The sequence below is a fragment of the Phocoena sinus genome, chromosome 16 (genome assembly GCF_008692025.1).
Source record: "Phocoena sinus isolate mPhoSin1 chromosome 16, mPhoSin1.pri, whole genome shotgun sequence".
Classification (NCBI taxonomy): Eukaryota; Metazoa; Chordata; class Mammalia; order Artiodactyla; family Phocoenidae; genus Phocoena; species Phocoena sinus.
In genome coordinates this window covers 15361996-15387426 of record NC_045778.1, presented here as the reverse complement: position 1 = coordinate 15387426, position 25431 = coordinate 15361996, and the positions used below count along the sequence as shown (strand labels likewise).

The 25431-nt window shown below is 34.5% G+C and overlaps 1 protein-coding gene across 1 annotated transcript in view; it reads left to right on the top strand.

Annotated features, from left to right (window-relative positions):
* The window catches only part of RTKN2 (rhotekin 2), an 88051-nt gene that overhangs the window by 2698 nt on the left and 59922 nt on the right, over positions 1-25431 (top strand). Inside the window, exons 2-3 of the mRNA XM_032607302.1 lie at positions 4014-4210; positions 19943-20001. Of these exons, the coding sequence (XP_032463193.1) occupies positions 4014-4210; positions 19943-20001 (256 nt within the window). The remainder of the gene's footprint in view (positions 1-4013; positions 4211-19942; positions 20002-25431) is intronic.

Here is a 25431-nt window from a genome sequence, read left to right as displayed (position 1 = left end):
AGCACTCATACACGCTTGAGAGATGACTTATTTTTGTTATTATCTTTTGTCCCATTCATCTGAATAGTTGGCATAGCCACCTACCTTTTCTTACAAATGTTTAAGCTTTTGAAATTTTTATAAAAATAAAATTTGAGAAATAATATTTTCTCATTGCAGAAAAGTAAACATAGAAACATGAATTTAAGAATTCTTTCTCCAATTCCATTCCCCAGAATGAGCACTGTTAACAACTTCTAGACTTTTCTCTGTATGTAAACAACTCTTAAAATACACAAAATTTCTTTTGGAAAGAATGTATACTGTATATACTCTTCTGCAATCTTTTTCATCTTGCTCTTTTAGCTAACATGGTTTAACTATACCCATTAGTTGGGTGATAGTTTCTATCTGGATTACTACAGTTTTCTTACCAGCAGCCCAACTTCTTTTGTTTTTTTTCTTTTTTTTAGTCAGTGCCTAATTCCAACACTAAAGTCATTTTCTTTGTACTTCCTTTGTGCCCTTCTAGCTCTTAAAATCTAGTATATTTCCATTTTCTACATTATCTAAGTTTGCACATTTAAGTCATCTGTTTCATTCTTAGCCTTGCCCTATCCATTTATTTTTACCTGCCTGACTTTAAATACCTACGAGATAAGGCTTCTCTTTGACCTGATAGCAAGCCCTTATTTAGAAAATTGAAGAAGCAATAACAAAAGGAAGGCTCTCTCCCCATTCTCCGCTCTTCTTGGAGGCTTGAATTCACACACTTCTAAGAGGGATGCATACAGGGAAACATGCTTTTGTCCCGGGCCCTAGTCAGTCTTGACTCTGCCATTATGGTTGAGGCAGTGATGATTTTCGCTCCCTACTCTTCCTCTTTGAGGTCAGTAAGCATCACCATTGAATGCCACCCTCATTACATGATCATTGTTCTCTCTGTGGTTCGCACTAGACATCACTCCTAGCCTAGGAGCACTTTGTACCCCTTTGTAACTTAAAACAAATCCTTTGACTCCATTATGTTTTTCTTGGCTAGAGTAGTTTGCTTGACCAGAGATGTTTTCTCTGCATGTAAAGTATAGATGTGTACTATATATTATAGTATATACTATACTATAATAACTTGTATGGAGAACACAAAACTGGTGAATACAATGGTCCTTTTTTTCACCCTGAATGTGTTAAAAAAAGAAACTAGCACAACATTTTAAATCAACTATACTCCAATAAAAAAAATGCATACACTTAATTTATCCATCTTCTGTCAGCCCTCCCAGATCCACATCCACTCACTGTAGAGCAGGGGAGGTAAGGTCATAGTTTACTAAGTATGTTCATTTGGCTGGGTTAGGGATCAGCAAACCACTTCTGTAAAAGGACAAATAGTAAATATTTTCAGCTTTGTGGGCCACACAGTCTCTTTTGAAATTATTCAGCTCTGCCTTTGTAGCTTGAAAGTAGCCATAGACAACACAAATGGTCATGACTGTGCTCCAGTACAACTTTATTTACAAAAACAGGTACTGGCCAGGCTATAGTTTGCTGCCCACTGCTCTAAAGGACAGAATTCTAATATAATATCTGCTAGCTATATCTCATTTCCTTACTGAATATTTAATCTTAAAAATACTGTAATTTTTTTTAAACCCTGACTTTACATTTCCTTTCTCCACTATATCTCATGCCTCTCTACTTTTATGAAGTCTTTATCAATAAGTGAAGAAAGGCAATCTTCATTTACCAGATGGAAACCTTTAGAAGTCCGAACTGATTCCTTAGTGTTGTCTCTGGCCACCTACTGGTTTCTAAAGGTTGTTGCAACTTTCCAGATGGCTGGGGAATTTCAAGTAGTGCAGCCCTGGTTCTCTGCTGTGGCTGTGCACTGAATCACCAGAGGAGCTTTAAATCAAAGTGCAGGTTCCACCTCCAGAGATCCTAATTGTTTTGGGGTAGGTCATAAGCTTAGGTACTTTTGTAAGGCCCTTCTTCTCTGCCTGAGGTGATTCTAATGTGCAGCCAGCTTTAAGAAGGACTGTGCTAGTCCTTCAACTGGCTGCCTGACTGTAGTATTTAAACTGGCTGCCTGACTGTAGTATTTAAACTGGCTGCCTGACTGTAGTATTTAAAAAGCAAACTTGAATTTAACGGCACCAGATGGTATTCGTTTATATTTGAGTTGTGGGGTAAAGTTGTTCATCCCACTTTCAAGTTTCTCCCTAAGTAGACTCTCCAATGCTAACCCGCCTGCCAGAGTTTATTTCTATAGACATATGGGTCACATAGATAATTCTTATAATTGATTACTAATTACATTAAAGAAGAATTTACTTTGGGACTGACAAGTCATAAAAAGATGAGATGGAGTTGTTGAAATTCAGTCATGTGTAAAGAAGGAAAAGCAGCAAATGACTACATTTATATAGTACATCAGTTTTGAGTTATACTACAAAAGAAGGTTTTTCTGTGGCGATTACATGATGTAATTACAGGAGGTAATTAAACAGATCTGTTTTCTGCGTGTGAATAGCACATTTGATTGATTTGGATAATCAAGTTAAATCATCTGCAGTTTTTCTTTTTGGGTAATCATAGACTATTGCTCTAACTTTCAGCTTTTCTTTTTGAAAAGATTGTCCTTTCAATATCTGGAAATTTTGTTATTAGATTCATTCAGATTTTTGATATAAATTTTATTCCAGTTAAAAGGTAAACTATAGCGTTCATTTTTTGTTTTTTCTAACCGCAGAAGCTAGGATGATCTCTTCATTTTTAGAAATAGACATACTGAAGCATTATTACATGTTTGTAGTATATTAAAGAGTATCTAGTGATTTATAGTTTTTAAAAAGTCACTGAATTTAAATCAGAACAATACATTTCAGTTTATAGAATTTTGATGTTACATATGAAACTTGTTTATAGAGCCAGGCCATTTTAAGATCATTGTACAGAATGAAAGACTTTCAGAACTAAAATGATTTAGTAGTTTCATGGTGACTCTTAAAACTAAAATAAATATATCCAAAAACTGTGTTCTAAATCTCTGTTCCAGGTAGCTAAAGCTTCTGACATTTTCTTAGCATAGTTCTTTCACTCTCTTGCTTCTGAGATTTTATTTACATTGCTTACCCTAACAAATAGCCTGTTACCTCTCTGCTGTTAAACCTTAGTTCCTTTATTCAGCATCTGTTCTTTTAGAAAGTTTTTCCTTGGTTAATTTAGTGTCATCAGTTACATCTTGCCATCTCACAGTGCAACTTACACAATACATGCATGTGCTGTATTGTTCACATTGGTTATTATATTCTTGTATTAGTTTCCTGAGGCTGCCATAACAAATTACCAAAACTGAGTGGCTTAAAACAACAGAAATTTGTTCTCTCTGAGTTTTGGAGTCCAGAAGTCTGAAATCAGGGTACCTGCAGGGCCATGTTCCTGCTGAAGGGACTAGAGAAGAATCTGTCCTTGCCTTTTCCAGCTTCTGGTGGTTGCTGGCAATACTTGGTGTTCCGTGGCTTGTAGACTCATTACTCCAGTCTCTGCCTTCATCTTCACATGGAGTTCTCTATGTATCCCTCTGTGTCTTCACTTGGCTTTCCTATGAGGCCAACAGTCATTGGATTTAGGGCCCGCACTAATCCAGTATGACCTCATCTTAACTAATTACATCTGCAAAAGTATGTCCAAATAAGGTTACATTCTAAGGTTCTGGGAGGACAGGAATATGTGGGGGACACTATTCAACCTTGTACAGTTACAGTAAGAATATATATTATTTCTCACCTTTGTTTCTGTTCTGTTTATCTAGTAGATTGTAAAGACTTCCTAATAAAGCAAGAAATTAAGATTTTGCACAGAGCCTTTAAAAGATTTTATACTATCATACACTAAAACTTTGTTACTTTCCCAATGTATTATAAAATTATAATACTAGATAGTACATTTTCCATCTATTAGGGGTAAAAAGAAATGTTATAATTTTGGGTTTTGCTACCTTTTAAAAATGCTTTTTCTCTCTCTTTTTTAAGGACTGCAGCATTCAAGAAAAAATACATTTAGAAATTCGAATACGAGAAGGGGTATGGAAACTCCTTTCTCTGAGCACTCAGAAAGACCAGATTTTGCATGCAGTTAAGAATCTCATGGTGTGCAATGCTCGAATAATGGCCTACACATTGGAGCTGCAGAAATTAGAAGAGCAGATTGCAAATCAAATTGGAAGATGGTTAGTGACATTGTTTACCTATGGCTTTTAATGTACTTAAATATTTACATTAAAAACACCATATAGGGCTTGCCTGGTGGCGCAGTGGTTGAGAGTCTGCCTGCCGATGCAGGAGACACGGGTTTGTGCCCTGGTCCGGGAAGATCCCACATGCCGCGGAGCAGCTGGGCCCATGAGCCATGGCCGCTGAGCCCGCGCGTCCGGAGCCTGTGTTCCGCAAGGGGAGAGGCCACAACAGTGAGAGGCCCGCATATCGCAAAAAAAAACCCAAAAAACGAAAAAAACAACACCGTATAATTTAACCTGAAATGTCAAATCACCAAAGCTTTTAAAAAATACACTGAAGTAGCCTCTGATATCATAAACATTTTTAAGTAGGGCTCAGAGTAAACTTACTATTAAGGCAGCAGTTTTTACTGGCCAGTTTTGTTGTGTTCAGTACTTCCAGATTGTAAAATAAAGTGGTTAAGAAGCAAGGAGTGAGGAAATATTTTAAGAAGAAGGACTAAGACTGATATCTGAGTGTATAGAAATGTAAATTAAAAAAAAAAAAAACTAATTGCTTAAAAATAAACTGACAGAAAGATACTAGCTGAGAGTAATGGAAACTTAGAAATTGAAATGAGTGGGCAGCAAAATTAAAGATATAAATGGAATTAAAGCTATGAATGGGATTAAAGCTATGAATAGACTTAAAGATATGAATGGAAGGGAACTTAAAAATCTGCTAACACATTCCTTTCATATGTTGAGTGTAAGTTCCAGAGAGGCAAGTGACTTACTCAAGGACACTTGAGTGACACTAGTGACGCTAGAACACTAGTGAGTGTTCTAACTAGTGACAGAAGCTAATGAGAGGTTACTTACCATTTGCTAAGTAACTTCTGGTCCTTGTTCTCTCTGACACTACATGCTGCCTTTTTGGATCAGGTCTGGATTTTGTGTATGAAATTTACATCCTATCCTATTTACAATGCCAAGTCTTATTTGGACCTTAGGATTGACTCGATTTAGTGGCTAGATATTGGTTTCCTTTTTAATATAAATGGTTTCACATTATGCATTGTTGATCGGTCTTAAAGCTGTAACACTAACTAAAAGTTTCTTTTTAGACATTAATGGCCATTGATTGGGCTGTTCATGGTACACCTCCATGAAATTCTTGCAAAGTAAGGTAAAAACACAGGTCAGAGAAAGATTTTTGTAAAAATAGAATATTGATGAAATCGTATAATAAACACTTATGTACGAAGTGGCTAATATGTATTAGCTTTATTCCCTTGGGATAGCTATTTACTCTCTTTGTGCCTTATTTCCTTCATTACAGTTGACATAATAATATTTACATTTTGAAAATTAAGATGATATATATTAAAAACCTAATAATACCTTTTATGTAATTAGTACTCAACGTATGTCAAACAATTTTCACTATTATTTATCCCTGGCATTATAAAATGAAATTATTCCAGTATCATAATCCAGGAAAATACTTTTCAGATACACATACACTGGACTAAGTCAGTGCTTCACCAGCTGTGTCAAATATATTACTTAGAGTAGATGATTTTGTATCACAAGATATGCAAAGCCAAGGAATAAATATGGCATATCTTTTTATAGCATGAATTTTTAAGATAAAGCATGAGGAATTTAGGATTGTGGCATGGTTTTGGATTATGCTACTCATCGGGATACATGTTCCTTCTCCCCAGCCTTTATAACAATATGTTGTCAAGGGGTGGGACTGTTTAAGTGGAAGAATTTTTAGAAGCACTGGTTTAAGTACAGTGTGGGACTAAACACTCAATATTATATCATTTCTCACAGTTATATGGAATGCTCCTCTGGGAATCATGTCTACCCTTCATATTCATGTTCTTTAAGTATTTATAATGAATTGTGAACTGGGCCATTTTCTTTAACAACTTTCCTGAAGTTGCTGATTTGGAAACATGTTAAATAAGCTTAATTCCTGTTGGATTTTTATAACAAAGATAAGAAAAAATATCTGGGACTCTCAACTGAAGATGTGTACAATTTTCAGTTTCTTTACTGATTATCTTTGATAGATGAAAATAGCTTTGATGCTATATTTGTTTTATATTTGAACATTTATATTTGTTCATCACTTCTTGCCTCCATTAATTATTGAATTATTTCTTTAAAAATCTGAATATTCTATATGAATTATTTTGTTTACAACTTCATTTTGTTATGTGCAGATATAACCTGAGGTTACTGATCAAACGTAACTGGAAATTATAGTACTTTCCTTCTTACTATATAAAAATGATCTAAAGATAAAAGAGAATCCATGATAGTTTTTTTAGTTGCTTGAAGAAAGTTATGTAAATTATGCCATTTGATTAGTCAATCCAATATTTATTGAATATCTACTACTTGTAGAACACTTATTTAGTATTGTGCTACTGTATCCAAATTCAAAGAACAGAATTTGTCAAAATGTGAGTATATTTGTATATTCAGCAGTCAAATACCTTACCTTTAGAGACTCAGTAGTCTGTTCCTTAGCTTGGTTTTGATGGTCTTTAAGATAGAAAAGTGCTCCACTTTTACTTTGCTACCAGAATTAAAATAGCATTTTAACGAGTCTCCTACCTACCACTAGTCTTCCTTCTCTAAAATTTTATGATAAAATGTAAAAAAAAATTAATACAGACAATACATCTAGACTCTTTCAAAGAAGAATCAAATCAGTATGAAATGGTAGAATCGAGAAAGGTCTAATGGAAGAATTGGGTCTGAATCTTCCAGATCATAAAGGATGGGTAGTGTTTGGTTTGTTGAGTAGAAAGAAAGCAGATTAAAAGTAAGAAAAATAGCAAAACAAAAGCTTAGGGTGAAAAATGAGCATGAATTCAAGAACATTGAAGAGATGTGTTTGGTTGAGGCTGAAGATCAAGCCAAAGTTGAAAAGGACGTGGGTAGCAAAATTCAAGAAAGTTTACAATGACATCAGGTTAACTGGTATTAACTGATAGCCTTTCTAGGTGCCAGATACTGTGCTAGGGTTTCACAAATACCACATCACAAACTGAGAGAGGTATAAACCTCTTTATTAAAGATTTGGGAACAGGAAATTGGAAAATATTAGATAACTGTTTCAAAGGGCACACAGTGACTCTGTGACTAGGATGTGAACCCAAACGACTTAAAAGCCTGAGCCTTGCTTAACCCTCCCCAGAGAAGCCCATGTATTTTGTACTACCCCAAGCTGCCCTGTTAAGTTGTTATAGAGCTTTACATTTATTTCATTATTTATCTTTTACCATTTTATTTTCAGTAAGAAAGAGGCATGATAAAACAGGTGTTTAGGAAGGTTATCTGGCAGTAGAGTATTGAAAAGGATGGTGAGACAAAATAATTGAAATAATAAATTTTTAGGGAAAATATTTAAGAACAGGCAGATAGAGAAGTGATCAGATAAGTAACTTTTGATGAGATAAAAACTAGTGCATGAGTTTTGGGTTTTTTTAATAGATATTTACTCAAGGTCCTCTTGATACAGTAACAACCATTCTGCAAACAGTTTCACTTATTTCTCAATTTATTATGAGTTTATTAAAGTAAGCAAATAGTCTTACTTCATTTTACAGCCTGTTTAAACTGGGGTTCCAGGAAAGAGTTAAGCCCTAATGCCCCAAGACATGCATTGTATACAATGACTTAACTTCCGTGTATTTAGAATAGTACTAGTTTGGTACCATTCTTGGGAGAATTGAGAAAATAGTCATTCTCTGGTTTAGTTGAGGAACCCCACTTGAGAAATCAGTGATATAGTCATATCATTTATTCTTTTTTTAACCACCTATCTGAGAATATTGGTAATTGGTTAAATGTTCCATTACCATAATGTTCTAATAATGTAACAGAAGCTTTGTTCTCCTTAAATGTATGTAATTATGAAACACCTTCTGGTATACTATCTATTTTTTACATCTAAATATGCGAACGATACCCAGGTTTGTGTAAAATTCATAATAGAGTTGTGTAAAATTCATAATTATGAAACACCTTCTGGTATACTATTTTACATCTAAATATGCGAAAGATACCCAGGTTTGTGTAAAATTCATAATAGAGTCAGGGTGACTCAAAAAAAAGTAGAATATGGAAAGTTTTCTAGGTTGAGTAGACAGTAGCTAGTGAGGGTATGGAGTGGAGCACGGACAGCTGACTGCCTTATTAGTTCAAAGGGTAGGATTACTTGGTTACAGCAGTCTGTCAATATGCCAGTCTTTTAAGTGGTAAGCGAGACTATCTCCCTGCCTTTTCTCTGCATGTTATAGCCATATATACCTACTTAAAAGACTTGCTTATATTGGTCCACTTCTTAAAAAACAGCTAATGGTTTCCATTTACTAAAATTCCTTAGGTAGGCATCGCATTCCAGGATCTTCGTGGTCTGATCTCAAACTACTTTCATAGTAGTTTACAAATTAGTTCTTAACTTTCTACTTTACAGATTTATTTCAGCCAAATGCTTGATCTGTATCCCCAAAGCAGTTCTTGAATTTTTCTGTCTCCAGTGCTTTTGCTTATACCGAAGTGCCCTATCTTCCATTCCCATTTCATAAGACCTCTTTTGCTCTGCAGTACCCTACTTGCATCATCAAAGTTTCCCTTGAAATTGTATTCGGAAAAAGATCACTTCTTCCTTTATGCTCATAGTAAGGACTCAAAAAATGATTATTTGCCCCCTTTTAGTTCTAGTAGCATCTGAACCATGAATATCTCACTGTAGTATACTATATTCTATATTCCATTTATGAGCATGTATTATCAATTAAATTATAAACTTTTAGGGGCAGGGACAATGTTGGTTCTTACTTATTAGATGAAGAAATAGAGATGATATCACCACTCATTTCATACGGTCATTTTTGAGGATTTAGTGCCTGGAGCTTGGAGGCAACTCAACTAATGTTGATTCTTTTCTCTTTCTTCTTTGTATCCCCAGAACACCTAACAGTGCTATATAACTATTTAAGAGCAATATAATTTGTGCTTCATAACGTTTTGCCTCCTCCTCCCTTCCATGTGTATCATGAGCAAATAGGGCTTATAATTTAATAACAGTTAATTATATGGCAGTTACTCATTTTTCTTCTTGTTACTTTCTTCCATGTTCTTAGGTTCTTCCTGTTTTTGTTGGCCTCTGTGCTTGACATGTTCCAGATTATCATTTACTATTTTCTACTTCGTTCACTTTTTTAAAACCAACTTTTTATTATGAAATTTCATATGTAAAAAGTTTAAGAATAGTATAGACATCATGTATATTCTCCACCTGGAAGGACCAGTTAATAGTTTGCCATATATGTTCATCCACTCTCCTTCTCTATCTTGGTACTCATACACACAGACACATACTCACACACATATGCATGCATGCATGTACACACATACACATTTTTTCTTTTTCTGTGTTGAACCATTTGAAAATAACTTGCAGACAACATGGCATGTATATCTCAGTAGTTCAGCGTATATCTTCTAAAAACAAGAACATTCTCCTATATAACCAAAATATGGTTATCATATATAAAATATTGACAGTAATTGCGTAATCGTCCACTAATATTCAGTCCATATTCAATTTTACCTAGTTGTCAAAAGAAAATTCTTTATAGTTCCTTTTCCAAAACCAGAATTCAGTCAAGATTCATTTGGTTATGTTTCTTTAATCATTTTACCTTTATCTAAAAACTCCTTGCCATTGATGCTTTGAAGAGTCTAGACTTTAAAAAATATCCTTTAAAAATATTCTGCACTATATATTTGTCTATTTAGGGGAGGGAAGAATTTCTGCTCTAACCCTCTTGGTTCTTTTGACTGGTCTAATAATTAAATAGGTACAAGACATTAATAGGAGAAAAACAAATTTAATTTCGTACATATGGTGGTCCCATAGGTATAAGACTCAAGAGGTGACCAAAGCATGTTGTTTATACACCTTTTTAGACAAAGAGTAAATTATTTGTGAAGATTTGACAAAACGAAAGGGTTTGGGCTTGGAGTAGCAAATTAATGAAGAAGTAATGAAGTTTGTTTATACAGCTTCCTCTGCCCCAAACTCTGTATCTCTGGTAATAAGGATGCCCTCCATCCTCCAGCATAGGGAGGATATCTTCCCATGGGAGCTTCGTTTCCTGCTTTCAGGGGAACAAAGGAGGATTAGGGTGTTCTTCTTGCATGGGCTGTTTCTCAAGTGACTTGATTTCATTTTATTTTTAATAAATTTATTTATTTATTTATTTTTGGCTGTGTTGGGTCTTTGTTGCTGCACGTGGTCTTTCTTTAGTTGCGGCAAGCAGGGGCTATTCTTCATTGTGGTGCACTGGCTTCTCATTGCGGTGGCTTCTCTTGTTGTGGAGCACAGGCTGCAGGCACGTGGGCTTCAGTAGTTGTGGCTCGCGGGCTCAGTAGTTGTGGCTCACGGGCTTAGTTGCACCGCGGCATGTGGGATCTTCCCGGACCAGGACTCGAGCCCGTGTCCCCTGCATTGGCAGGAGGATTCTTTACCACTGCACCACCAGGAAAGTCCTCTCAAGTGACTTTAATTCAAAATAGTCAACATTCCACTTTGGCATATTTTGGGGTGGCCTCCCACAAACCCCATCATCTAATTGTTTCTTTTGGTATTATTGAACCGTTTCTCACATTCCCTGTTTTTGCTGTAACTGGAAGTTGGATCAGACTTAATCAGACTCAGGTTAAACATTTTTTTTGCAAGAATTTTTCTTGGTTAGGTTGGGTACTGTATATGCTGCCAGTGTGGTACGATGTGATATTTGTTTTTACCGCTCTAAATGATGCTGAGTTCGATCCCTTGGTTTAGATGGCGGTTGCCACATTTCTCTGTGATATAATGGTTTTCCCTTTGCAATTCATAAGTAACCTTTGGGCTATTACATTGGGGCTGGGAGAATATTCTGTTATCCAACAAGCTTTCACTTAATGACTGTATCCATTTATGATCCTTGCCTAAATTATTAGGGCTTTACAAGACAGTGATTATCTAATTCTATTATTTTTTTCTATACTTTTTAGCTAATATTCTTCTGTAAGGAAGGCCATTCCTCTTCTTTCTGGATTTTTATTTATTCAATGTTTTATCATTTATAGTCATTAATCATTTTGATAGATTAAATTTTCCTAATTTTGTTCAGTGGAAGTTCCGTCAAACTGGCTTCTTTTTTCTTTTGACCTGCTTCTGTATAAGTCTTTAAGAGCTTTCTTACTTTCTGGCCCAAAAGGTGACCCAGGTTTGCCTTGTATTTTCTGTGCCTTAGACCTAGAGTCAGCCATTTCTCTAATGACTCCTGATTCCCTTTAATGGTGAATAGTACTTTGAAACCAAGATGTGGGCACTAGGTGTGCTCATTGTTATTAGGGATCACTTCTTTTAGGTCTTGAAAAGGACATAGCTATGGGAAAGACTTTTTTAAAAATCATGAGTTTATATTGATATTTATAGGCTTTGTTTTCTTGAATTACTTTATATTTGTATCTCTTTCTCTTATGCTGAAAATCTTAATTGCTAACCAACAGTAATATATTTCCTTATTTGTTTTATATGTTTCTTATTTGTTTTATACTATGATTATATAAAATAGTTTCATAATTATAGTACCAATATGATTGCTGACATAAACCCACCTGGGCAAGTTCAAGATGTCCTTGTAGTTCTTTTCCAACATACAGAAATTATGGAAACTTTCCAATATACAGAAAAGTTGAAAGAATTGTACAGTGAAGACTGATATATCCATCACCTAGAGTCTGCAGTTAATATTTTACTATATTTATTTTATCCTATATCCTTTTATTTATCTGTCAATTCATCTTATTTTTTATGATGCAGTTCAAAGAAAGTTCCGTTTTGTGAGTGTGTGTGTGTGTGTATACATACATTCTTGTGGATAAAGGGTTTAGGAGACTATGTTTAAAAGTTACTTAAAATGATCTTTTTCTCTCTGTATGGTTATGTTATCAGTTTCATAAACAGTCATTTGTTACTTGTGTCAGTTTGGGGTTGCCTTTTTTTCCCTCTGAATAAATCATGCTTTCTGGATATGTTGTATTTCTTTTTCCCCAAAGCTGGATTAGTAGTACCTGCCTCTGTCCCCACTTCAAGAGGCAGCCACTGTTCTGCTTTTTTTCCCCCCACCATATGTTTTGCCTGTTCTAGAGCTTAATACAAATGGAATTGTCCAGTGTGTACCCTATCCTTTTCATCAGCATAATACTTTTGAGATTCTTCAGGTAGCTAGCGTGTACCAGTGATTTGTTCCTCTTTATTGGTAAGTAATATTTCACTGTATGAACATACCACGGTGCCACTTCTTTCCTCTGGGGTTGACTTTTCTCTAATTTCTTCCTGGTTTTTGGTTGCTTGCCAGTCCCTTCAGGTAGTTGTTTTTTAATAGTTTTTCCATATTTTATATTGTTTTCTATGGGAGAATTTCTCTGATATGAGCTATTCCAACATTACCAGAAGATAAATTCATTTTGTTGCATCTTGAGCAAATAAATTTTTAGTTTTTTCTACTTTATGAAATATTTTGAAATTCTCTTTCTGACTTAATATGGTCAATTTTCATGACTGTCATGGGCTTTTGAAGTTATATTTCATTTTTCAGAGTACGAAGTTCGATATGTATATATATATTTATATATATGCAAAAGATTTATGTTATTGATTATGTTTTTATCTTTTGACCGCTTGAACTATCTTTGACTGAAAGGGATAGGTTAAGATTTTTGTTATTAAGGTTTTGCTGTCTTACCCTTGTATATCCTGTACTTAATGTTTTATGAAACATTTGGTACTTTAGTACTTGTTATATATTTATTGCCAGTTGCAGCCTTTAGCATTATAAAAGTGTCCTTTTGTTGTTGTTGTCCTATAATGCTTTTGGATCTGAGTTCTACACTTTCCTGAGAACAAGATCATATACCCTGATTTCTTATTGTTTGTATTTGTTTGGTGTATCTTTGCCCATCTCTTTAGTTTATTAGCCTTTGTGAATTGTTTGGTTGAAGGTGTGTTTCTTGTATTCATCCCAGAGTTCGGTTTTACATATAAGCCTATCTGAAAATCCTTTTACTAGAGGAGTTAAGCATACTTACATATATATTACTGATATATTTGGTTTCAGCTTTGTCACATGTTCTTTTATGTTATGTTAACTTATGTGTATTATAATTATAGCTTGTCTTTTACCCTGTAGTCTGTTTTCTTTTTTTTAATATTAATTAATTTATTTTTGGCTGCGTTGGGTCTTCGTTGCTGTGCGTGGGCTTTCTGTAGTTGTGGCGAGCGGGGGTACTCTTTGTTGCGGTACGTGGGCTCCTCATTGCAGTGGCTTCTCTTGTTGCGGAGCATGGGCCCTATCTAGGCACGTGGGCTTCAGTAGGTGTGGCTCTCAGGCTCTAGGGCGCAGGCTCAGTAGCTGTGACGCATGGGCTTAGTTGCTCCGTGGCATGTGGGGTCTTCGTGGACCAGGGCTTGAACCTGTGTCCTCTGCATTGGCAGACGGATTCTTAACCACTGTGCAACCAGGGAAGCCTGGTCTGTTTTCTTTATTTAATTTAAGAAGAGTTTTATTGGCCATAGAAGTTACTAGAACTTTATATTTAAAAACTATATACTGATAACTTTATAATGACCTTAGTTCTTTTTTCTTAGGCTTTTCCTATTTTGTTTTTCTGCTTTAAATGATATCATTTTGTTTCCACTTACTATTTTCTGTGTAGAAATCAATGAACTTATTCTATTTTCCCATGTCTTCCTTTTCTACCTTTCTTTTTTTTTTTTAGGGTTGTATTTCTCCTTTGGTAGGTGGATAGTGTTTACATACTAATCTTGTACTTGTAACTTCACCTTTGTTTTAGTCTTTGATCTGCAATTAAATATATATAATGTTCACTACCTGTCCTTTTGTTGTACTTTCCAAAATTATCTCTTGTTTAGAGGAAGCTCATGAGCTAGTAGATTCCACAACCTGAGTGCAGTTTTCTTCATTCTTGCATGTTTAAAGTGCTTTTCTTTAGTGTTGGTACCTAAAGTGCAGCTTGGCTGGATACAAAATCCTTGGCCAACACTTTCTTTCCTTGAGCTTCTTGAATACCTTGCTCCATTGTTGTCGTGTTATCAACAAATCTAATGTCTAATTTTTTTTCCTTTGTGGACTGATTTTTTTCCCTGTAAATGACTTGGTCTTTTTATCTGGAAGCTGAAAGATGTTTTCTTTATCTTAAAGACTGGTAATTTTACTGGAATGTGACTACGGCTGAGCATTTTAGCTCATTTAGTGCCTTTTAAATATGTAGATTCAGTTCTTTTATTTTCAGATTTTCCTGGAGTTAAAGCCTCCAGAAAACATTAATTCTGTCCTATCTCATTGTTTTATTTTTCTTATTTAAGGACTCCAGTTGCACACAAGTTGGATCTTCTTTGCCTGTCTTCTATGTCTTTCACTTTTTCTTTGATGTTTTTAAACTCTTTATTTTATTTTTCTTCTTTTGGTTCTTTGGGTTCTCATCCACTGTGTCCCTTAGTGTACTTTCAGTTTTATATTTTTGTCCTTGGGCACCTTGTATTTACTCTTCATTTTAGAGATGATTTTATTTTTTCCAGCTTCTTTCCTTGTTCTCTTATTTTTTTCCTTCTTTTTGCATTATTTACCTGCTCTTTATCCTTTACTAATGTGAGATGTTAGATTTCAGATTCATGGTTTCTCTCATATTTGCAATAGCTTACTTAGCTACACTTAATTCATTTTGGAGTATCGTGTTACCTTGTTTGTTATTCTATATTTTTTGGAAAGTTTTTGGTGGGGTATTTTTATCAGCTGAAGCATTCTGATTCTTTCTACTTTCACTTTATAATAGCTTTCTATGGGTGTTTGGATCCTTTTTTGTTGTTGTTCCTAATGAAACAAAATTAAATACGTAGGATGTAGCATTTTCCTGGGCCAAGTGATGGTGGTGGGGAGGGGGTTGGGTAAAAAGGCTCTCTTGGTTTCTTAGTTCAAGAGTGTTTTCTATTACTGGAACTATGAAAAGTAGTTTCTTTAATAAATGGTTCCTTTTCGGATGTTGGTTGGTTGGTTTTCTGATACTTTGATACTGGTTTGTTTCTTAGGGTTTTTAACTTAAGCTGCTTTCTCCTTCTTCTCCTCTTCCTCCTCCCCCTCCATGTCCCTCTCCCCTTTTCCTCCTCCTCCCTTTTTTTTTCCATGGCCAAGTCTTCAAAGGATACCTCCCCTATTGCATGTCTGTCTTCTCCACAGGACTAACAACTTCTGAACCAGAATTATTTTGGATCCCCTACCAGTGCTGTGGTAGCAGTGGTTTTATATCCATTCTCTTTTCTTATGATCTTCTAGAGGAGATCATAAGTTGATCTTATTTGCATTTTGCAATACCAGACTCTTTACTTGTGTAAGGCCTCCAGGAACTGGTTTTGATGTTTTCAGTTGTCAATTTCCTCTCTTACATGTAAATTGAAGTTTGTGATAGTCTCTTTTCCAGTTATGCTGTCGGTGTGGGCTGTAGATGATTTTGCTTTCCTTGTTGACGTGAAACCTTTTGTAGGATTTCCTGGAGAGACTCTAGTTTAGGTGGCTACCATTATTTTACACAAACTGGAAAGTCATACTCTGATCACTTTAACAAATGATTTAGTACCTCTTCCACATAAGCTCCAAGTTAATACTGAAGCCAAAAATACAAACACTCACAAAGTAATCCTAGTATTTGTGTAGCATTTCTGAGAATGATTCAGAATACATTAAAAATATTATTGCATTCAGTAGCTGTGAGGTAAGTAGATACTTCCTGCATTTTACAGGTGAGGTTGCTGAGGCTAAGAGGTTAACAGCAACTCATTAACCAGTTATTGATGGATAAGAGTCACACCTAAGACTTTAGTCTAAATCTACTGCTTGCTCCACCAAAAAGACATATCCTATTTTACTTCATTTAGTATTCACTAAGTCTTTACTGAATGCCTTAGAATGTACTGAGCTGTATACCAGGCACTGGTGATTGAGCAGTGAACAGAATAGACAAAAAAATCCCTATTCTTGCAGAGCTTACATTTTAGCAATAATATTCTCCTCTGCCCCAACCCACTAGTCTGTCTCTTGCCTTAACTTCTTAAAACTGTATTTGGTTTTGTGAAAATAATACTAGTCAAAGACATTTATAGTACCTAGTTTTAGGTATCATTCACCATAATTCTGATTTTAATAATGCCACAAAAACTAGTTTCTCATACTCCAATTGCCTAGTTTAATTGCTTATATACTACAATATAAACAAAAATAAAAATGTGGATTGCCAGTGAAAATTAGGTACTCCTGGTATTTCTACAATAAAACATGGTATAGTTAAGACATTAATTATTTTATTTTTTTAAACTTTATATTGTTTGGTGTCTGTTGAAAAGAGGTTGTTGTCTCAAGGTTTGAAGTAGAAAACTGGTCTTCCCAGCTTAACATAGTTATGAAGATATTAATTTTATACCACATAGTTTTAAGATGGTTTAAAAGTCCACATTAAGCATTTCTGTGTGTTTTAGTTTTCACTTATTTGCACGAGGTGAAGAATTTTATAACCTGCTTTGAAATAATAGAATAGTATTTAGAATTCTTCTAAATGCTTTGTTAATATAAAATTCTTTCATCATTGTGTTATTTCTCATTGTATCTTGTTAATTCTGGAAAAGAAATGCTATTTTAAATTCCCATATGGAACAATATAAAATAGGATAATATGTATTTACTTGGCCAATTTTAATACAGATTTTTGAGCAACAAAGTGGCTGATTGGCACCCTCTGTTGGTCATTTTATTTACCTACAGGCAGAAATATAAGTTAATAAAACAAAGTTAAAAGTTTGTCTTATATATTTTTATCTCTATCTTTTAAATCACAAATCTTACCAAAATAATGCTCTAAACTGGGTTCATAAGAATAAGGTACAAAAAAAAAAGAATAAGGTACACTATTATTTAGCTGTGCTTTTGTTTGAATGATTTTGTGGTTATTTGCTTTTTCCTCAGACTGGCTCTCTAACTGTAGCATTTAGAATTGACATTAACATTGCAGATTTTAAAACAACTATTGATTTAACTGTAGCAAACTGTTAGCTACAGTAGCACATTATTAAACAGATAATGTTTAACAATTTATTGTCAACTTGGATTAATTAGAAAAACATCACATTTTAGCACCCTAAATAGCAGTTGAGTTATTTGAAATGAAAATAATTCAAGCTTCTGAAACATGAGTCTGGATTACTTTAGTTCATCTCTCAATTTTTTAAAGAAAGAATCATTCTGTAAGATTATATGATTAATTGGATTTATATTATAATTTGATAATATTTGTATATAATAAGTTTGTTGACAGGTCCTGAAAATGCCTATGCAAGTAATTTTATACTTATGGGGGAGAAAGCTATACTCTGCCAGGTGGTTGAATAGTTTGGAGGGGCAAAATTTTTTTGGTAAATATTCAGCAAGTTTGCTTTTGGTGATTCTAGTATTTTAGAATTTCACTTGTCTGCCAAAGCCTCAAGTTTAATCCAATTTAATAATGCCTAATGGATTTCAATTTTAACATAATTTATGACCTATTCCATAATACTCAAGTTACTCACTGTATTAGAGCTTCCTTGTATTTTTTCACTGAAATAAATATTTTAAGAATTTATATTATGCATTGCTCATATAGAACGTGTTTTTAGAAGTATTACAAATGTCAACCAACTGTATTTATATTGTATTTCTTGTACCAATTTGAGGAAATTGAGATTTGTGTTTGGTTTCTAGTGGGCCTTTCAGTATATTATTTTCACCACAACATAGTAGACTATTCAATTGAATTTTTCACTCTGATGAATTAATAAGCCAGCTAAAATTCTCCAACGTGACAAACTGAACTTGAGTATAAAATACCGAACTTGACTCTTTTTAAAATTTATGATTCAACAAAGCATTATTTTGAAATAATGAGTACTTTTATTTTTCACTGAGTGAATTTCCTTTTAACTTAAATACCAATGTGACTATAAGGTAATTAGATAGGATCCTGAAAATTTATGGCTTTAAGTCTACAACATTACTTTAGTTACACCTAGTGCTTGATTCTGTAAATACCATATAAATGTCCCATATAAGCTTATCGACTTCAATACATCAGTAAATTCTTTTTGTTCCTTTGGAATATATTTCGCCTGTAATACTTATGTGCTTAATCCACTAAGAGAGTAAAAAAAGGTGGGATGATGTATTTTGTTTTCAAATTTGGATACATGATAATGAATATATTTGCAATCTTTTTAACAAGGCTACTGAAATGTGTTAAGATGTGTCACTCTCCTGAAACTTAGTTAGATACACTTCAAACTCCCACCCAATCTTTCTCCAAAAGCTCTTTTAGAATCAAAGCAGTATTCAAATGAAAAGTTTCTATCTTACCACGTATTTGAAGTACCTAGTTAAATTAACTGGCAGTTAATTGGCTAACTAAATTAAATAGAGGCCAAAAAAGAGTGCAAAGAAAAATACTCCTGGATACATTGCTCTAGAAATGGAATGCTAATCTCTAAATGCAGGTTATTAGGAAATAGGATATTGGATAACTATTCAGAGATGGGATTGATTTGGTCTAATAGAAGATAACTATTTTGAAAAAAAAATTTTTTTAATATTTAAGTATTTATTTATTTGGTTGTGTCGGGTCTTAGTTGCAGCTCGTGGGCTCCTTAGTTGCAGCTCATGGGCTCCTTAGTTGCGGCTCACCAGCTTCTTAGTTGTGGTACATGGGCTCCTTAGTTGTGGCATGCAAACTCTTAGCTGTGGCATGCACGTGGGATCCAGTTCCCATACCAGGGATCGAACCCAGGCCCCCTGCATTGGGAGCGTGGAGTGTTAACCACTGCACCATCAGGGAAGTCCCTGAAAAAAATTTTTATGATAATAGTATAGTCTACAGTCAGAACTGGAAGTGTCTTATATCCCAAGAATTTCCTTTGAGACCTTTTCTATTGTCATGATAATGTTTTCCTCTCCACATTTTATTCTCTCTAGAGGGCTACTCCCTTCCTTTGCCAACTTAGTTCATTTATTGTTTCAGTGTATGCTTAGCTTTTTAGAACTTCAAGGAAATGAAATATGATATTACCACACATGAATATGTAGCAGAGAGTAATTTTTAAAATATTTGTTAGATTTTATAAGGATAAGATACTCTTGGGCAGCATGTTCATGGTTGGGAAGTTCATTAACTTTTTCAGGCAACTATAATCTGGTAAGCTAGAAATATAATTTATGAAATGGTGATGCAAGGTATTATACTTCCTAGGACCTGTACAAATATTGCACATCTTGTTTTTAAATGTAAGAGGTCACAAAAGCCTTTCATTGTAGAGTAAGCCATTATATAATCATCAGGGAAGGTAAAGCTTGTATGAAAAAAATCAAAGATAATGGCTCTATATATTTCTTTTAAAGCCAGCTACTGTTGACAAAACACCATAAAGTTTGAGTCAAATAGTTTATGTTAACTGGAAGTCATTATTATTCAAGGATGTGTTTATTTTTAATATTTAGGCATTTGTGAAAGTTCGTTAAAACAATTGCTTATTAGAGAAGATCCTTTTTTTCATTAGGGTTTTTTTTCTTTTGACAGTGATGTGAATTTTGAAAGTAAAGCACGAACAGCATGTAAGGGAAAGATTGCCATATCAGGTATGCTATATTGGATCATTTTTCTATTGCTGAATAAATTCTATAAAGTAACTTCCTAGAGTTAGTGGGGCTTTTTAATTCCCTATGTCCATTTTCTTTTTTCATTTTATTTTGCATACCTCTATCAGAATATTTGTTCTAAAACACTGTTTTCATCATTATGCTCTACATTTGTGTAGAATTTTACAATTTGAGAAAACTGTTTCATGTATCTTACATATATTATGAAGTTTTTTCCTCACTGCAACACTGTGTAATAGATAGGGTAGTTCCCTTTTTCTATAGACTCAGAGGTTAAATGACTTTGGTTGAGCTGGGCTGCAAACTCAAGTCTTTAGACTCCCCATTCCATTTTTGCTCAGAAGTTTCAATACTGTGTTTAACGTTTGTCTACTCCAGAATTTCCATGAGGGTTGGAACCCTGTTTGCTTTGTTCATCACTATATACCCAGGAGCTAACACAGTGCTTGTACGTAGTTATCACTCAGTGAATATTGATTGGATGGATGACTATACTCCATTGCCCATAGGATAGAGACTAGACTTCCCCCTAGAGTTTTCTATTCCCAAATATTTTTCTAGTCATATCTTCCACTACTCCTATACATAAGCTGTCTGCTTTAATGAGACATTTCTCTCCCTGTTCTGTCAACACACCCCATGTTCCTAATACCCAGTTAGCTGTTGAAATACCTATATTATCTTCAGGATCTATTTGCTCATCTATAAAGCCTTCCCTGTTCCCTGCTAGAAATGTTTTTCCCTTCTGTAATTCTTAATGCAGTTAGGAGACACTTTACCACTAGATGGCACTTATGCTGTGTTGTCTCAGTTTCTCCAAAGTGTTAAGGAAGCTAAAGACAATGGCTTGGAGATGCCACAGATTGAAGTGAATAAATACATGGCTGACTCATGTGTATGCTAGTTAGATAATGTACCTTTTATAGATATTATCTCATTGGTACGTTTTGGAAACAACAGACCTCCAGCAGTCCTTAAGTAATAACTAGTTTGTTTCATTGGTTAAAAGCCTCAGGGAGGCTGCTGCTGTATTTCAGGCCCTCTTACCCAAGGAACTGTTTGGTTTTTTGTTTTTTTTTTTTCCCCAAGGAACTGTTTTTAAAAATGTCTTCATGTTAAAAATTCTCCTACAGGAAGGATATACCTGAATTTTACATATGACATAATTGTCCTAAATCAGAGGAATTACCCTCAGCAAAAATTTTTCAGAAAAATATCTGAGCTATATATAAAAATCCATTGCTTGTTTTATAGTTATTTATATTTATGTTTTCATCTTTCCAATTATGAATGGAATAAAACATGTTTTATATCTTATTTATCCTTTTGATGCCAAGCATAGTACTTTTACATATTAGTTGTTCACTATGTTCAATACATTTTAATGTGAAAAAACAAAATATTATAGATCTTTAAAGGGGGTTCTCTAAAAATACTTAAACATAATCCTCCGTTCCTTGCTTCTGATGTAGTGCCACTCAGTACACAAATGAGATGTGTTAATTTGCTGTTGAAGACTGAATGCCATGATAAAGTTAGCCTCTACTGTCATTTCATAATAGTTTATTGACTGCAGCAATCATGAAATTAGCATTAACTCTCCATTTAGAAGAGTGTTTAAATAAAAACATTTAAAGTAGAGAAAAAACTATTTTCTTGACCATGAATACTCGAGTATAGAAATTAAACTTATTTCTGCATGTGTTTCTTCTTTTTAAAAGATAATTTTAAATTAAATTAAGGAGCCAAAAGTCTCAGAAAATGGGATACATATGTAATTTGTTTACATCTTTGCTTAGGCTTAATTATATCTTGTCTGTATATTTGTGAAAGATAAAAACAAAGAACATTAAAAACGAATTCACCTTTATAAATCCATTTTCTTTTGACATGGGAATGAAAATGTGACTTTTGTTTTGATCAAAATGAATATTTGCAACAAAGTTTCATAATGTTTCTGAGATTACATTGATTTCCAGGAGATACCTGGGATTTCTATTTCTAGCTTCACTCACTGGCCAGATCTTTATAAAAGTAAAAAGAATAATTGAGGTTTATCCCGATTTTTTCTGCTCAACACCAAATAATTGCATATGGTAATTGTCTCAGCCTATTCACTAACTACTAATTCGATGACTAAAGCCAGATCAGTTCACAAAGTACCTCGGTTTTCACTTTTGAAAACGATAGACTTCTAGGACCTGATAGCATCAAGTTAGCTATCCTATTATGGCTCTTTCACTTTACCATTAAAGTGTCAATTAAGACATTAAAAAAAAGACAAAGGTAAGAGTACTGTAAATTAAAACTGAGTCAACCATTTGCAAGAAGCTGGAAGGAATTTCTACTCTTCGAGACTGAATTTTAAAATGTAGCTAATGAGTTACACATCTTTTGCCATCTGAACAGTACGTGACCACCTGGGAAATAGATAAGAAATGTCCACCTTCTCCTCTTGAGGATCTGACATAGCTAGGCATGGGAAAGGGCAAGACTGACCAATAGGCCATGGCTGTACAGCAAAGTAAGTAAGGGTCCATGTTCCTTCCAAGATAGTGTAAATAGTTAATACCACCCTACTAGAAAAAGAATAGCTGTGAAAAAGAACAGTTGTGAACTGCAGTGAGTCAGCAATTCTGGTCAAGCAAGAAGCAGGACCTTTGACAGGACATCAGCCAAATCATAATTATAAAACAATAAAGGTGAGCCCATTAAAATCAAGAACAAAATAGCAATGTCTATTATATTAATATTACAACAGAGTTTTAGAAATTTTAGCTAAAATAGTAAGAATGAAAGATGAAACTACTGAAAATAAATAGATAAATTGAGTACTATTTGAAGATAATAGATTGCAGACCTAGAAAATACAAGGAAATTTACTGAAACATTGTTTGAATTAATAAAGAATTCAGTAGAAGTGGCTAGATTCAAGATATATACATAAAAAGTTGTAGCTGCTCTCAACACCAGCAAGAACGAGTTACAATAAAAGCAGCAAAAAACAAAAACATTAAATACTGCATGAATAACCTTAATAAAAATATGAGGGTAACTGTATTATGCTACTCTATGTAAATAGCATATTGTAAAGTTAACAGTTCTCAAGTTACTTTGGATACTAGAATTCTAATAAAACATTGGAGGGGGAATTTTGACACATTATTTCTAAGATTTACTTAAAGAAATTAGCAAGAGAGAATAAAATGTTTTTGGAAGGACATATTTCTGACAGATGGTAAAGTATATTATAATGTTTCAATGGTTATGATGGTATGGTATTGGTATCAGGATAGATAACGATTCACTTAGATCTATAAAGCATATAGCCAAGGAAAGAACACTTACTCAGAATGGCATATATGATAAAGATGGCATCATTCAATCAGTGAAGAAGAGAAGGCCTATTAAATATATAAATGGAGCTAGAACTGTTTTTATAAGAAGAATATTTATATGTTTACCTCACATACTCAAAAATCTTACAAATATTAAATAATTTTTTAAGATTCATTCATTCATTCATTTATTCATTTATTTGGGCTGCATTGGGTCTTCATTGCCACGTGGGCTTTCTTTAGTTGCGGCGAGGGGGGGTTATTTGTTGTTGCCGTGCATGGGCTTCTCATTGTGATGGCTTCTCTTGTTGTGGAGCGCGGGCTCTAGGCTCACGGGCTTCAGTAGTTGTGGCACACAGGCTCAGTAGTTGTGGCTCACAGGCTCTAGAGCACGGGCTCAATAGTTGTGGCTTGCAGGCTCTAGAGCGCAGGCTCAGTAGTTGTGGCGCCTGGGCTTAGTTGCTCTGCGGCATGTGGGATCTTCCTAGACCAGGGCTCGAACCCGTGTCCCCTGCCTCAGCAGGCAGATTCTGAATCACTGCGCCACCAGGGAAGTCCCTAAATAATTAATTTTTAAAAGTACAAACCAGAAATATATTTTTAAAAAGAAAAAGAAAAATGGGCCATGGATACAAACATATTCACTGAACTGGCCAGTAAGTTTATTAACATTTTTCTTAGTCAAGAAAATGCAAATGTCCAGTGGCTAAGACTCCATGTTCCCAATACCTGCCTTCGATCCCTGGTCAGGGAACTAGATCCCACATGCTACAACTAGAGATCCCACATGCAGCAATGAAGATCCCACGTGCTGCAACTAAGATCCGGTGCAGCCAAATAAATAAATAAATATTTAAAAAAAGAAAAGAAAATGTAAACAATTAAATCCTGTCACTTGACTATTAAATTAGTAAATATATGTATATTTAATTGAAGTACAGTCAGTTTACAATGTTGTGTTACTTTCTGGCATACAGCAAAGTGATTCAGTTATACATATATGTGTGTGTATATATATATATTCTATTTCATAGTCTTCTCTATTATAGGTTATTACAAGATATGAATATAGTTCCCTGTGCTAAACAGTAGGACCTGTTGTTTATTTTATATATAGTAGTTTGTATCTGCTAATCCCAAGCTCCTAATTTATCCCTCGCCCACCCCCTTTCCCCTTTGGTAACAGTAAGTTTGTTCTCTGTGTCTGTGAGTCTATTTCTGTTTTGTAAATAAGTTCGTGTTGTATTTTAGATCCAAAATATAAATGATACCATATGGTGTTTGTCTTTCTCTTTTTGACTTGCCTCACAGTATGATAATATCTAGGTCCATTCATATTGCTGCAAATGGCATTATTTCATTCTTTTTTATGGCTGAGTAGTATTCCATTGTATTTATGTACCACATCTTTTTTATTCATTCATCTCTCAGTGGACATTTGGGTTGCTTCCATGTCTTGGCTGTTGTAAATAGTGCTGCTATGAACATTGGTGTGCATGTATTTTTTCAAATTATAGTTTTGTCCAGATATATGCCCGGGCTGGGATTGCTGGATCACATGGCAACTCTATTTTTAGTTTTTGGAGGAACTTCCATACTGTTCTCCATAGTGGCTGCACCAATTTACATTCCCACGAACAGTGTAGGAGGGTTCCCTTTTTTCCATACCTGCTCCAGCATTTGTTACTTGTAGACTTTTTCACGATGGCCATCCTGACCAGCATGAGATGGTACCTCACTGGTCAGGTAATTTTTGTAGTTTTGATTTGCATTTCTCTAAAAAATAGTGATGTTGAGCATCTTCATGTGCCTGTTGGCCATCTGTATGTCTTCTTTGGAGAAATGTCTTTTTAGGATTTCTGCCCATTTTTTGATTGACTTGTTTGTTTTTTTTGTTACTGAGTTGTATGAGCTGTTTATATGTTTTGGAAATTAAGGCCTCGTGGATCGCATCATTTACAAATATCAATACTTTCTCCCAGTCCGTAGATTGTCTTTTCGCTTCGTTTATGATTTCCTTTGCTGTGCAAAAGCTTTTAAATTTGATTAGGTCCCATTTGTTTGTTTTTGC